The 13,858-nt window shown below is 44.0% G+C and overlaps 1 protein-coding gene across 6 annotated transcripts; it reads left to right on the forward strand.

Moving 5' to 3' along the window:
- The first annotated feature begins 24 nt into the window (after positions 1-24).
- On the forward strand, positions 25-13,834 carry tmcc1b (transmembrane and coiled-coil domain family 1b). Of its 6 annotated transcripts, XM_081705484.1 has the most exons (9): positions 26-121; positions 1,419-1,591; positions 3,390-3,433; positions 4,525-4,765; positions 5,031-5,293; positions 10,502-10,933; positions 11,397-11,890; positions 12,126-12,261; positions 12,571-13,834. In XM_081705484.1, the coding sequence occupies exons 5-9, from the start codon at positions 5,069-5,071 to the stop codon at positions 12,883-12,885; spliced, it is 1,602 nt and encodes a 533-aa protein (XP_081561610.1). In that variant the 5' UTR covers positions 26-121; positions 1,419-1,591; positions 3,390-3,433; positions 4,525-4,765; positions 5,031-5,068; the 3' UTR covers positions 12,886-13,834. The 6 variants fall into 6 exon arrangements, with proteins under 6 accessions (XP_026885705.3, XP_081561609.1, XP_081561610.1 ...); XM_027029904.3 differs by having other exon boundaries at positions 25-121; positions 4,525-5,293; XM_081705485.1 differs by lacking the exon at positions 4,525-4,765.
- Positions 13,835-13,858: the final 24 nt, after the last annotated feature.

A 13,858-nucleotide genomic window follows, 5' to 3' on the forward strand; every position in this document is an offset into this window, starting at 1 on the left:
ATCGTTGTGCACTGCATACTTGCCCCGTTGCGTCTCGCGCTGTGCACGCTGCTGACGTCACCGTGGGAGTGTTTCATCGGGAGAAATGAACGGTTATCGCCACAGTGCTCTGAGGGCTCACGTAAGTTCGCGTCGTGTTCTAGCTATTGTTTGGGGATTCATTAAACTTGATAGAAACAGGTGCTGTCATTACTAATGTGTTTCTTGTTACATGTTTAATCCCGTCCCATCCGCTAATTCGACCTGCCCTGTCGTCGGCTAGTAGTTAGCTAACCTTAGCTAGCTAGCTGACATTAACGCTACGTTAGCCAGCCAAACCAACGAACGATCTTAAACTAGCGTGTATGCTGAGGCTAGTTAGCTACTTAGCTAGCTTAGCTGTCTAATAAGTCTGACTTTCGGTAGCTAGGATGTTGTCTAGCTACCTTAGCAAGATGTGTTCCAGACAAGATCAGGGGCAGGACATGGAGTGAGACACGATGACATTTCGGCGCAGATATCAAGTCTTCCTGTCCACACTAGCTATCTTCGGTTAGCTAACTTAAAATGTATGTGAAAATAATGTAAACAGTGGCTCCAAAAAAAAGTTGGCCTGCAAAAAAAAATCCCTTGGCGTAGCTAGCTAGACTGTTACTTTACAAAGTCTCGTCCCTGTCATGCCTGCTTGGGTAGGGATGATGTAGGCTCTACGGGAGCTTCTGGGCTTCAGGTCGACTACGGGATTCAGATATGGTGAGGCAGGTGTCTTGCTTGCTAACATTAGCTTGCTAGGTTAAATAACTGTCTAGACTGAGGTACAATTCAGTTGACATCCGGATGCTAGTATCCCATTCGTAAACTTGGCTTGATGTTCTTTTTGTATGGATTTGTGGACGATCGCAATATAGTGTTTACGAAAGATGTGTTTTTGTCTGATTCTGGTATGACATCTGTTTAATTACAACGCAAGCGTGCCATGGGCGTAAACCAACCATCGAGAGAAGTAGTTGCATAGCTAGCTAGCAAGCTGACTAGCTCTATACTTATATACTCGACTAGCAAATTTATCAGTCGTCATTCAGTGTGATTAACAGATTTAACTTGATCCCAGATTTACTATATAACCTTTCATGACCATATAACTAGTGCGATAATTACAAATAATTTATATTATGGTAAATGTCATTCAGAGATTTGAGATATCGGTTACGTACTGAATAGAGACGTGCATAGCTATTTCTAAACGTGTCCTATAGGATCAGATTGTTCAAAGTACTTAATGCTTGCTCTGCAATTTTACCATTGTTGAGTGAATAACCTTCTCTAAAACTATGCACAAATCTTTCATTCCTGTGTGTTTTTCTGGATAACTTTAGTCTGCTGGTCTTGTTCTTGAAATGTGTTGGCGCTTGTGAACCGTTTTCTTATTTACTTTTCAGCATGTGATTTTGCCACACTTCTCAGCCTAATTCACTGGAGAGACAGGGCAGTTGTCGCCACCCTGGATTGAGTGGCGGACATTGCCTATGACCTGAAGTGATTATTTTGGATTAACCCACATCATCTTCCTATGTAGAGAAGACAAAGCAGCCAGACTGATGAATGAGCAGAGGTACGATTCTGGATGACAGCCCCCAGTATTTATAGTGAACCGTCACAACTTTGTTTGAGGTCATGAATGCAGTCTCTTGTGTGACCTGACTTCAGATTGCTTGTGTGCACAATGAATCTATATTTTTCTGTTTTTATGCATCTGTTTCAAACAAGCAATGGTAAATTATGTATTTCATAGCTATTTTTTTTTCTTTGCAGACCAGGTTTTGTTTTTAAAAAGAACTAAATCTCTCTTTTGCACCCATTGTGCTGTAATACCTGCTGTGCCATTGCATTGTATGTTGATGCCGGAGTAGGGAAAAGTGTATGCTCACACATAGAAGCGTACATGCAGAGACACTTGATTTCTGATAAGAATTTGCTGAGCCATGTGACTGAGTACGGGGGAGTGTGTGAACGTGGGGGATCGAGACGACCCATTTTAGACTTGAATCCTACTTCCATGAGCAGTTGAAGGCTGTTTACCTCATTTACCTGCTCCATAGTGACGATGTGGCCATGACTTTGGGCGTCCTGGGTGTGTTTAGGTGGGTGAGACGGCTGCCGCTAGCCTGGGAAGCCTGCCCTGAGTGTGAGAGTGTGGTGAATTATGCGACATGCCCATAGGCCTGCTGTGACGTGAGGAGTCACAGCTTGTGACCTTTGTCTGACAGCTCGCTTTGCATGGGGTGGGGGGCTTGTGTCTTGAATCAGCAATTCATAAGATGGCAAGAGTCTCCAGAACCAGCTCACAGGGATGCACTGAATAAATTAGCTCTGACTCATCTAGGCTGGTGACCATGAGATGCTTGAAATTGTTTTACAGTTTGTTCTTCTAGTTACATGAAGGTCAGTGGTTGGTCCAGCGCATTCTGACCTGCTGAAGTGCTCTGATTGGTTTAAGCTAAAGTGTTTGCTCTAGAGCACTTTAGCCTGGTTCACGCATACCCAGACGTTTTTGCCCAAAGCGCTTTGTGCACAAATGGAGATTCTTCACATGTTTGTCTGGAAGTTCAGGCACCTGATGGGCGACCCCACGCTGGTGAGAATGTAACGCACTATGATGATCTGAAATGATTTGATCATGCGGTTGTAGTGCTGCAGCGTGGCGAGAGCCTGTGCATTTGTGGGAGGAATAAAGAGGATCACAGCAGGCCAACACGCGTTCTCCCACTCTCTCTCCCCTACAGCTTTATCTCCCACTCGTCTTAAGCTGCAGAGCCACTGTCAGACAGGGCAGACCAAGGCTTTACATGCTGTACCACCCCAGCTTTTCTGTCAGTAGTCTTGGACCAGGAGGGCTAACTAAGGATCAGATTTGCAGCTTGATTCTCGTAGACTCTCATTGTTGCCATAACTAACCATTCCATGTAACCATAAGTCTGGAACCTCTATGATTGTTCAACCAGCAAGGGATTAGTGGGCTTGGAAATGTACAGGTCTGTTTGAGGTTGTCCATTTGTTGAGTCTTGTAGAGAGCCCAGCCTGATGTATGTCTGACCAGCCCTGGGGTCATCTGACCAAAACCAAGAGCTCCGGACGTAGCACACAGTGAAGGCTGCAGCGGACAGCTGCACGCAGGCCAGCAGGGTCATGCTGTGCCCTGTTCTGCATTCTCCTGGCCGTGTACTGTGCAGTGTACCAACGGCTAGTGGAACCACATAAGAGGCTGGTTACTGGATGATGATTGTGTGTGTGTGTGTGTGTGTGTGTGTGTGTGCGAGAGAGAGAGTCTGTGTGAATGTGTGTGCGTGTCATCACTGTGTCATTGGTTTGAATCCAGGGAGTCTGACAACAGTGTCCATTTTCTTCCACAGCCATTCCTGAATTGAGAGCCAGAGGAGGCTATGCTGGACTGATGGTAGGCAGCTCTGTCTGTGTCTCTTTTTAACTGTCGGTGTCTCTCTTTGTGCTTTCCGCCTGTGCTCTTTCCAGTGCTCATTCATTCGTTTGTCTTCCCTGCTTTGCAAAAAGCTCTGCCTTTTTTCTGTTTTTTGCTAACCCTTTCCAAGAATATTGTACATGGCTGTGCCATGTGGGTTGATGTTATGTTAGGCATTCTCTGACAACTTGCTTTACATTTATGACAAAGTATCTTTGCACTCTCACCTCTGACAGTGTGCACAATTAAGTATATGATGTTCTGCACTTGATGGAAACATGCTTGGCAAAAGTGTATCAGGTCTGCTGTCTCTGTGTCTTCAGTGAAAGATTGCAGTCAAGTGTCAAGCACCCTGTCTTGGTCCACTCTAATTTCGAGTTTACACTTAACCCACATGACTTAGACACCCAGTGCAACGCTGCCTCACCCTAGCTTGTGTTCATGCTTTTGACGCCATTCTCAAGGTTATTTAGCAGTGTTCTCAGAAAGAATTTCTGCAGTGATCTCTAGCAAAGGGGTCTGAATTGAGCTGCTTGGTATATGGTTATTCAGAATCAGTTATTACAAATTGGTTGCCGGCTGTTTCTGTCCAATTAAAATTTTGGTCTGAATTAGACTATTTATATATTTTTACAAAACTGCATGTTTTTCTGTAGGACAGTGTTTTTCTTTAAATACCTGTGTTGGAGACCCTATGAGCATTTCAGAAATCCTAATTTCTGTAATTGTTTTATAGTTCTTCTATCCCCTTACCACTCATGTAGACTGCTTAAAGTGTGCATTGTAACAGCTGTAGTGATAATGGGTTGGCTCTGAGAAATGTACAGGTTTGGCTTGTTCCTGTGACTTTGCTTATGGGGTTGGTGTGCTGATGAGTCATATCCTAATGACATCAGTGGAGGAACCTGACACCTCACAATAGGATTAGGTTAAACGTGCCACACCCATAGCTTTCTGAGCCACCCCAAGTGCCTCCGCTTTGTTCTAGTTTGAACTTTTCTGTAGTTGCTGTTTGTGTTCATCACTCAGTACTGCATGTCATAATCCATTTTATTTTCCTTCTGTGGTAGATGAGCATGACTTTGAGCCAATCTGCAGATGCATGCACGCTCACAGACTCCACCTGACCGCCAACCTTCTGGTTCCTGGCTTTGAATCAGCCTATCAGAGGGCTAGTGGAGGCGGGGCTTAGTTAGACCCTGTCCCCTAGCTGACCCTCTGTGTGAGACTGGCACCCCTCTGATGGATCAGGGTGGTAGTGAGCAATCTGGTGCGGAGGAGCCTGATGCTGGGGGTCGAGCCAAGACAGAGGTGAGCAGGAGGGCTTCAGAGCCTGAGCACAGCTTGTCCAAAATCACGCACAATGCCTTGGAGAACATGGGCGCGCTGGGCCATGGCCTGAAGCATCTCTTCCAGCCTCAGCGCCGACGCTCGTCCGTCTTGCCATATGACACTGCCTCTTCATCTGTTGGCTTTGCCCCCGAGGCCACAGAGCTGGGGCCAGAGTCGGGGGAAGCGACCACCTCTAGTGCCGCCCCTCTCGACTCTGACCTCCCCGCTTCCGCCCCCCCTCCAGCTCTGAGCCGTGTGCTGCATCAGATCCGAGGCCCCCCCATGATGAAGAGAGGGACCAGCCTGCAGAGTCGGCGCAGCAAGGTGGGGGGGGGAGGGGAGCCACCCCAGAAAGGCAGCCCGCAGATCCACAGGCGCAGTACCCATGAGGCCTTGCTGCAGGCCGGACGCCCGCGCTCGTCCTCCACCACAGATACACCGAGCAGTCCCGCTCTGGCTGACATGTTGCTGACCTCTGGCTACCAGTCCACTGAGGAGTCAGACCGGGTGAGTAATAAAACTCTTAGGAATTGATTTCTTAGTTCACTCTAGCCAAGGCAGGTAATTACAGTGAAAGCTTTTAGAGCTGCTCTCCTGTTTGTAGAGCAGATTTAATTCTATATTGAATTATTATTATTATTTTTAGTTGGTTTTTTTTGTTGTTTTTTTTTAAATTTATATAGCGCCTTTCTCATACCTAAGGACGCTTTACATCCAATCAGCACACACTGGTGACAAGCGGCAGCCAATCGCACACAGCATACTCGCAACCAGAAAATGCAATGAGACTTCATTAGGTGCAGGGAAGGGGAGGGAAGGGAGGATAACACTCAGGACAGAGCTCCATCCATCACTGGGCATGTAGACATACACCCATCCTCTCTCTCTCTCTCTCTCTCTCTCTCTCTCTCTCTCTCTCTCTCTCTCTCTCACGTTCTCTCTCTCTCTCTCTCTCTCTCTCTCTCTCTCTCTCTCTCTCTCACGTTCTCTCTCTCTCTCTCTCTCTCTCTCTCACGTTCTCTCTCTCACGTTCTCTCTCTCTCTCTCTCTCTCTCTCTCTCTCTCTCACGTTCTCTCTCTCTCTCTCTCTCTCTCTCTCTCTCATTCTCACATACACACACACACACCAGGGCAAATTAGAGTAACCAACTGACCTAACCCACCATGGTTTTAGACTGTGGGAGGAAATGAGAGACCCTGGAGGAAACCCACTTGGACATTAAAAAGCCTTGCTGTAGTGTAGGACTAGTCTTAATTTTTGTTTGACTTATGGCTGGTTTTTGCATATAAATTAGCTAGCCTAGCCTTGGACTCAGTTGTGGCGTCAGTGATAAATGACTAGTATAAATTATTTTTGGCTTGGGCACTGTTCTGGTGCCTGTATGCCTATTGACCCTTCACCCACCTCCATAATACAGAAGGTATACATAATTATAAATATATTAGTACCCAACTTGGACTTTTGGAGGGATAACAATTGGGCATAAACGTAGAATATTATATCGTTATCCTTTATATGGATATCATGTTTAGAAGTGACATTTATGAAAATAAATGTTTTGGTAGGTCTAAGCCCATTTCTATAATAAAATAACATAGCTGACTTTCAAACCCACCAGAGAAACCACTAGTTTCTGAAATCTTCCACTGTGCAGAACTTCTCTGTTCAATGTCTCTATATGTTGGTAAAGAGATATCATAATGAAGAGGGAACTAGGCTAATATTAGTGGTCTTTCTTCCAGACTGATGCAGAACATTTGATAAACAATGTGTGTTCAGCTGGGCTCAACACTGCAAACCACCCCCCACCCCCCCCAAATTGGCCACAGTGCATTGTGTGGCTGCCTGTGATGCAATCACCGCCACACATAGGCAAATGAAAAGTGAATGTGAGATTTCTTGAGGTGTAGACATGCCAGAACAGTACACGCACAGATTAAATGCACAGTTAATCGGGTTCTGGGAAACTGGCACTTTAGCCTTAAATCTATATACCATTGGATTTCATCCTCATTCAAAGAGACCTGGTGTTGAGCAATTGAGGGTTAAGGGCCGTGCTCAGGGGTCCAACAGTAGAAAGACAATGAAATTGTGTACAAGTTGTACTGTGTCACAATTGTAAGTTGCTTTGATTAAAAGCGTCCGCTAAACGCTGTAAATGTACTGCACTTCATAAGAATGGATCTATTGGCTGATTAGTGAAAAATAATTTCATTATAATATTATATTATTATTTGTATAATAATAATTTATATGTATTATTTATATTATTATATCATTTAATTATAATAATATTAATCAAAGAAAGATGTGATTTCAATAATGTGAATGTTTGAAACAATAATCAGGTTTAATGCTGACTGTTCACATAATATGCATTCCTGTTTTCTAATACATATGTATACATACAACACTGCAGTAATTAATCCAGCATAGTGGAAACACCTGTCATTGAGGTATAGTGTGAGCTCAGGGAAGCATGTTCTTAGCATGTCCCTTTCCAGTTTTTTGTTTTGTTTTTTTAATGCCAGTAATGTCACTGCAATTATTTTATTTTCTGTAATTGCTCTGGTGCACAGGAGGGTTTTTAATCTGTTGGTTATGTAGATTGCAGAGGTGTTGGTGGGTTTTTTAGCGTGGCCAACACTTTGCTTAGTTGTATGACATAGAGGGTTGTCAGAACCTCCATCCCACTCAGGGCTGTTTGACTTTTTTAGGCTCTGATCGTTCTGATTACAGACCTGGATGGATGGGCCGGGTTGACGGTGCTCCCAGATCAGGGAGCATGTGTGATGTCACCATATGTTCTTGAAGCCTGGCTGAATTTAGCCGTACCCAAAAGCACTCCAGGTCAGTCGTGTCACGAACGGTGAGCGGCAGCAAAATCGACACCTCGCACTCTTTGTTTGCGGATGGCAGGGTGGCAGCTGGCTACCTGCGTGCTACGCCAAGGCATGTAGCTCGGGGACATCTCTGCCCATACAAAGTAGATGCTGCTGCTGCTTTATTGTACCTGGAGATGAAAAGTGCTGCCTTTTGTCGAGCTGACAGTGCCTTTTCTATTATGGAGAGATGGCTCATTTGTGCTTGCGTCTAAAATGTGTGTCTAATTCTCTTTGCCAAGGGAGCTTGACTAAAGCCATTGTGTAGCATGAGAGTAACTGAGATGAAATTCATGGCATTGTTGGTTTGTTACCTGGTTGCAGCACTCAGTGCACTGTTTGTGTCAGCCATTTTTCCTTTTACCATTTCAAAGTAGCAGTATCGGTTTTCTAGTTTAATGCATTGTTGCATCTTTCAAACTAAAGTACTGCTTATATGAACTGAAGTGATGTGGTGTTCAATCAGGCCTTGTAGCTGCTGTTCACAAGATAGATACTGAGTTTTATGGGAAGTAAAGCCGGTTGCACTTAGCACACTATCGCCTGATCTTCATTATTTGGGCTGACTGCAGAGTATGTGTAATCATCTGATGTCGCAGTCATCTGACGTCATATTGAAGCGAATGCGTATTTGGGGTGTTTCCATATGTTGGATTGAGGCAAATAAATACACACACACACACACACACACACATACATAATGAAGCAGATCTTGGCTGTCTAGACTTTTCTGCACTTGGACAGATTATTTTGTGTCTGCTTTATGAGACCATATTTCTTGCTTTTCATAGCCAGATGATGACAGAGAGGTAGACACTGATGCGTGAACCAAAAGGACTCTTTATTTATAGCCGTGGGTGCAGCAGCACGTTTGCCAGCTCTGGAGAAAGTTATGCAGGAGATCATTTACAGACAGCAGTTTGATGCTTAGTTTCAAAGCAAACAGCTGATTGGTCATGTAATATTCACTATGTTATTATTTATTATACAGATGTTTATATCATCCATTTTGACAAGGAAACAATAAACAGCTTTAAAAGAGTAATAAAACTTTAGTGTTACTTTCAAAGTAGCAAATGTATTTGCTTTTGTAGATTGTGCACTTAAATGCTTGAATGGCAACATGACCTTGTGTTTCCCTATTGCGTATTATCTGTAATTAAAATCAATTGTGGTGACACACTGTCACCCCTGAAGGAGAGAGTGCGATGTGATGGGGATTGTCACTCCAGGCTCTGGCTGCTGTTCCAGGGAGCTGGCTCATTGGTCTGGTGATCAGGGCATGTGTTCAAGACCTGGGTTGGTTTGCTGCTACACCTTTGCCACAGTCATTCTTCTGCATCTTTTTTCTTAAACCTTCTTCTTTTCTTAAACCTCTTTTTGTTATTTGAGGTAGGGTTAGATAATGGCACAAACTTATTTTTTGACTGTTTATTTATAATTGATGTACCTTATTGCATAAGTTGAAGGAGACATGTAATGTAAAATGTGACTGTTGTGATGAATCCAACTAAGACGTATCTTGAGCCAGTCCAGGTGAAGAGCCTGTCAGGGTCTTATCAGGCAATTATGGCTGGTTTATAGTCCTTACAGTGATGTAATGTTGGCAGTGAACACCAGTAGCCTCGTTTTCGTAGTAGAATTCGGTTTCCTCATTTCATGGGTTGAGCTGAGTGCAATATGAACACTTGTGTAGGCCAGGCAGTGACACCCATTTATAGACTGGCAGTAGAATAATTTGTTGTCAAAATATCTGCCCATGTTTCCTTCTTAACAACTGTTACCTCGTCTGACATCATATTGATTGGTGCTGTAGACTAGTTCCAGCAGATCCTTTGTGATTTTATGACTTCACAAAAATCATGACCTGGCTGCATTATCATGAAGGCTTCAGCTAAGCCTAGAGTTGCCTTTTGCTTTAGTTAATCGATAAAAAAAAAGAAAAAAGATTTTATTTATTTTTAAAAAATCTCTTAGTACTTGGGGAATGCAAATTTGCTGAGTTTTGCATATTGGTTAACTTCCCAGAAGGCTGATGTGTTTCTGACTTGTCTCTTGATCAGTGAAGGAAATATTGCATATAATTGGGTTGGATCTTTTTCTTTGAATGGAGGTGCATAGTGTGTGCAGATGTGTGGAGGGTCATAGTTCAGCTCAAGTGGAATATATCTTTATTTCTCTTATTTTTATTTCATCATAGATTCAATTGTTTTAAAATTTTAAGTAGTGTGTGAATTTTTTTGGTTTACTGTTCAGCTACTGCTTTATCGAGGGGTTTGCCTTTTTTTCCATTACACATTTGATTAACAGTATGCTGACTCTTTATCAGTGATATGAGCATTAAGCATTATCTCTGAGAATCTGAGGACTCTTGTCATAGTACAGAGGTCCAAACAGTCAAGCGCCTCGCATGACTATTGTACAGTCACAGAGTAATTGAAAGGTTGGCTGCGTTTGTAGAACTCCATTATGGCCTGTGTTGGGAATGAGCTTGTCGATATGGTGATTTATTTTTGTATTTTCCAGTCATTTACAGTGGTTTATTGGTAATTTCTAAGGTAGCATAGGCAAATTCTAGCACAAATGATTGAACTCATGAAAGAGTAATTGAGACATGGAGAAGATCATTTACATGAGAATTGTTGGGTTTCTTTAAGTGTGGGTTAGATTGAGTGAATATGCAAGCTGTTGTGTGATTATAAGTATTGTATGTGCAATTGACACTGCCTGTTAGTTGGGCTTACTTTAAATATGTTTGTTTGGATTTTGTCCTTTATATTGAATCTGACATCATAGATGGCTCTTTGTCTCATTATTTCCCCCCACCCCCAGGTGGATCGACCAGAGGTGTCTGGCCCGGCTGTGTCCCCAGTCGCCCTCTCCAGCAGCTCGGACGGCGGTCCATATGGCATGGACTCTGTGGACAGCGCCCCGGACCCTCAACGCACCAAGCAGGCCATCCTCCATCTGAAGCAGAAGATCCTCAAGCTTACCGAGCAGATCAAGATCGAGCAGACTGCCCGCGACGACAACGTGGCCGAATACCTGAAGCTGGCCAATAATGCCGACAAGCAGCAGAGCGCACGCATCAAGCAGGTCTTTGAGAAGAAGAACCAGAAGTCAGCACAGACCATCCAGCAGCTGCAGAGGAAGTTGGAGCACTGCCATCGCAAACTGAGAGAGGTGGAGCAAAATGGGATACCACGCCAGCCCAAACACGTGCTGCGGGACATGCACCAGGGCCTTAAGGACGTTGGGGCAAAGGTAGATCGCTTTTCATGACCACACGGTGCTTTGGAGAATGTCATCACGGGGTATTGCAGAGTAAATGTATTCGCTTTAGAAGTACTGTTTTATTTTAGAGTGCTAAAGAAGCTCGTGGTATAATATTTCTTGGACATTTTCACAAGTCTTCATGGAACAGAGGCTGGCCTACCACTCTTCTGAGAATCTACCAGCCTGCAGAGTTTAGTTACAACTCTTTAGATACACCTGATCACGTTACACTAGGTTGAGTTACACTTCAGGAACCTGGGGAAATCAATTAAGGGTAATCAGTTACAGCTAGAACTAAGGTTAATGGACGTCTTGGGCTGAGTTTGGTATGCCTGATGCAGTAATGCATGAAATGATGCAATTAGCTTTTGCTATGATTTCCTATGGTGCTTAACATGGTTGTTCTGATTTTATATTTGAATATTGTTAAATCATCTCACTTATTTGTCAGGTGACCGGTGGCCTCTCGAGCATCTCTCAAGCTACTCATTCAGCGGCAGGTGCTGTGGTGTCTAAACCCCGGGAGATCGCCTCCCTTATCCGCAACAAGTTCGGCAGTGCGGACAACATCACAGCCTTGAAAGACTCTTTGGATGAGCCTCAGGGTGATGAAGCCATGTCAGGGGTGGGACCATCGGGCCCCAGGGCCCCGCCTCCCAGCCAGCTGCAGTCCAGCCCCAAGTACGGCAGTGAGGATGACTGCTCGAGCGCCACCTCAGGCTCGGCAGGGGCCAACAGCACCACAGGGGCCCCTGGAGGTCTGCCGGGCTCCAGAGGCAACACCTTAGAGCACGGCCAAAGCTCAGGCGTCGACATGTTGTTCCAAGAGATCCAGGATCTGAGGGAGAATCAGGGCCGTCTGGAGGAATCCTTCGAAAACCTGAAGAGCCACTATCAAAGGGACTACACCGTCATAATGCAGGCCCTGCAGGAGGAGAGATACAGGTATATATTCTCACTGACCACTCCCACAGCTGGGAGGCCTGAGAAACAGGCATTTAATTTGTGTGTAGGTTATGTTTTTCTCGAGTCCTTAAAAGTCTAAACGCAGCTTTTTGCTGACTATTATTGACTTGAGGGTTTAAGAGTGAGAGAAAGAAGCCTTGATGGTGCTAGCAGTATCCATTTAAATACCGTGTGTGTGTGTGTGTGTGTGTGTGTGTGCGTGTGCGCACATCAGGTGTGAACGTCTAGAAGAGCAGTTAAATGATCTTACCGAGCTCCATCAGAATGAAATTCTGAATCTGAAGCAGGAGCTGGCCAGCATGGAAGAAAAAATTGCATACCAATCTTATGAACGAGCCAGAGACATACAGGTATTTTAAACCTCTCAGGTAAACTTAGCTTCTGGGAAATCATTTCATTGCACAGGTTTATTAAAAATTTGGATGATGCCCAAACCAGTTAGTCTTCTTTCTTTCCAATATTTTTTATGTCTAAAGCTTTTGTTCACTTCGACCCTTATGAGTAGTTTGTGGTAACCTGTAAAAGTACTTATTCATTGTAAAGGCAGGATTTTTTAAAGCTATGTTATGTTTAAGTGGCAGGGTTTTTTTTTTAAAGTGGCAGGTTGTTTTACCCTCATAATCTGAGTGTTAATGCTGTTTGTACTTTCCTGCCTGTAGGAGGCGCTGGAGGCCTGTCAGACACGCATCTCTAAGATGGAGTTGCAGCAACAGCAGCAGCAGGTGGTGCAGTTGGAAGGTCTGGAGAACGCTACAGCACGCACTTTACTCGGCAAACTCATCAACGTGCTGCTAGCCGTAATGGCCGTCCTGTTAGTGTTTGTGTCAACGGTGGCAAACTGCGTGGTACCGCTGATGAAGACGCGTAGTCGCACGCTGTCCACTCTGCTCCTCATCGTCTTTCTAGCTTTCCTCTGGCGGAACTGGGAGGCCATGTCACAGTATGTGGACCGTTTCCTGCTGCACCCTAGATGACCTGCAGGGGGAGATCTTGTCTTGAAGGGACAGAAGGGTGGGGCATTATGATGGGAGGCAGAGAACTAGCTGCTCTGAGCTCAGAGGGGCAGGGCTCAGTGGAGACAGATCGCACAGACTTTTTTAAAAAAACACAAAAAAAAACCCTGGAGTTAATTTGTTTACATTTTGATGAAGACCTTTTTATCTGTTTACAGGAAAAATTGTAATGTTAAGTTGTTGTGGGGATTTTTTTTTCCCTTTTCTTTTTTTTCTTTTTCATTTGTTGTTGAAAGTTGTGTTGCTTGGTGTCTTGGTAATTTTTGTCAGAATATACATTTATGCAAATGACCAAATAACCAGGATCTGATTTTAGACACTGAAATCACAGTGGAGTGTTTGTATGCAATCAGAATGTACATCTTCCTCCTCAACATGGCATAACTTATTGCTCTCATCAATCACCTGCTTTCCCTTCTAAAATTTGATATGTTGTGCTTTTAAACTTTTTTTCTTTCTCTCTGTGTCACTACAATCCTTCTGTAGGGTTCTCCTTCCTCTTCTGTATTTGTGTCATATCCCTCTTTCTCCTTCTTATGAACCCATGCTGCTGTTTGGATTTCTGCGTAGTCATCACTGGATGAAGGAAGAGATGGGTTTTTTGTTTGGTTCAGTATGGAGTTTAATTAGCCGGGCCGTGCTGAACTGGGCTGTGAAATAAGAACATTTGTTAGCCCTCAAAGGCCCAGGCTGCCCTGCCTCTTCATACCAGGCCCTGCCTCCTGTGCCCCATAGACCAATGCTGGCAGCGCCCCCCAATCCATGAACTTTATGAACATACTTGAAGAGCTGGACTGGCTCAAAGACTCTCAGTGCTTCCGTACTGTTTCTTATAGCGACAATAAAATAGTCCTTTTCAGTTTTTATTTTTTAAAACTAAATGAATAAACAGGCTGTTTTAAAAGTGAAATTTTTGGCTATTTCGATTTGTTAT

This window comes from Electrophorus electricus, chromosome 22 (assembly GCF_041902795.1).
Source record: "Electrophorus electricus isolate QZ-2024a chromosome 22, ASM4190279v1, whole genome shotgun sequence".
NCBI lineage: Eukaryota > Metazoa > Chordata > Actinopteri > Gymnotiformes > Gymnotidae > Electrophorus > Electrophorus electricus.

Excerpts from the sequence above, each read along its gene's own strand:
- tmcc1b (XM_027029904.3), top strand. The coding sequence starts at position 4,697 with ATGGATCAGGGTGGTAGTGAGCAATCTGGTGCGGAGGAGCCTGATGCT. Across the intron at positions 5,294-10,501 it reads CCACTGAGGAGTCAGACCGG|GTGGATCGACCAGAGGTGTC; the intron begins GTGAGTAATAAA and ends CCCCACCCCCAG. Across the intron at positions 10,934-11,396 it reads TTAAGGACGTTGGGGCAAAG|GTGACCGGTGGCCTCTCGAG; the intron begins GTAGATCGCTTT and ends CTTATTTGTCAG.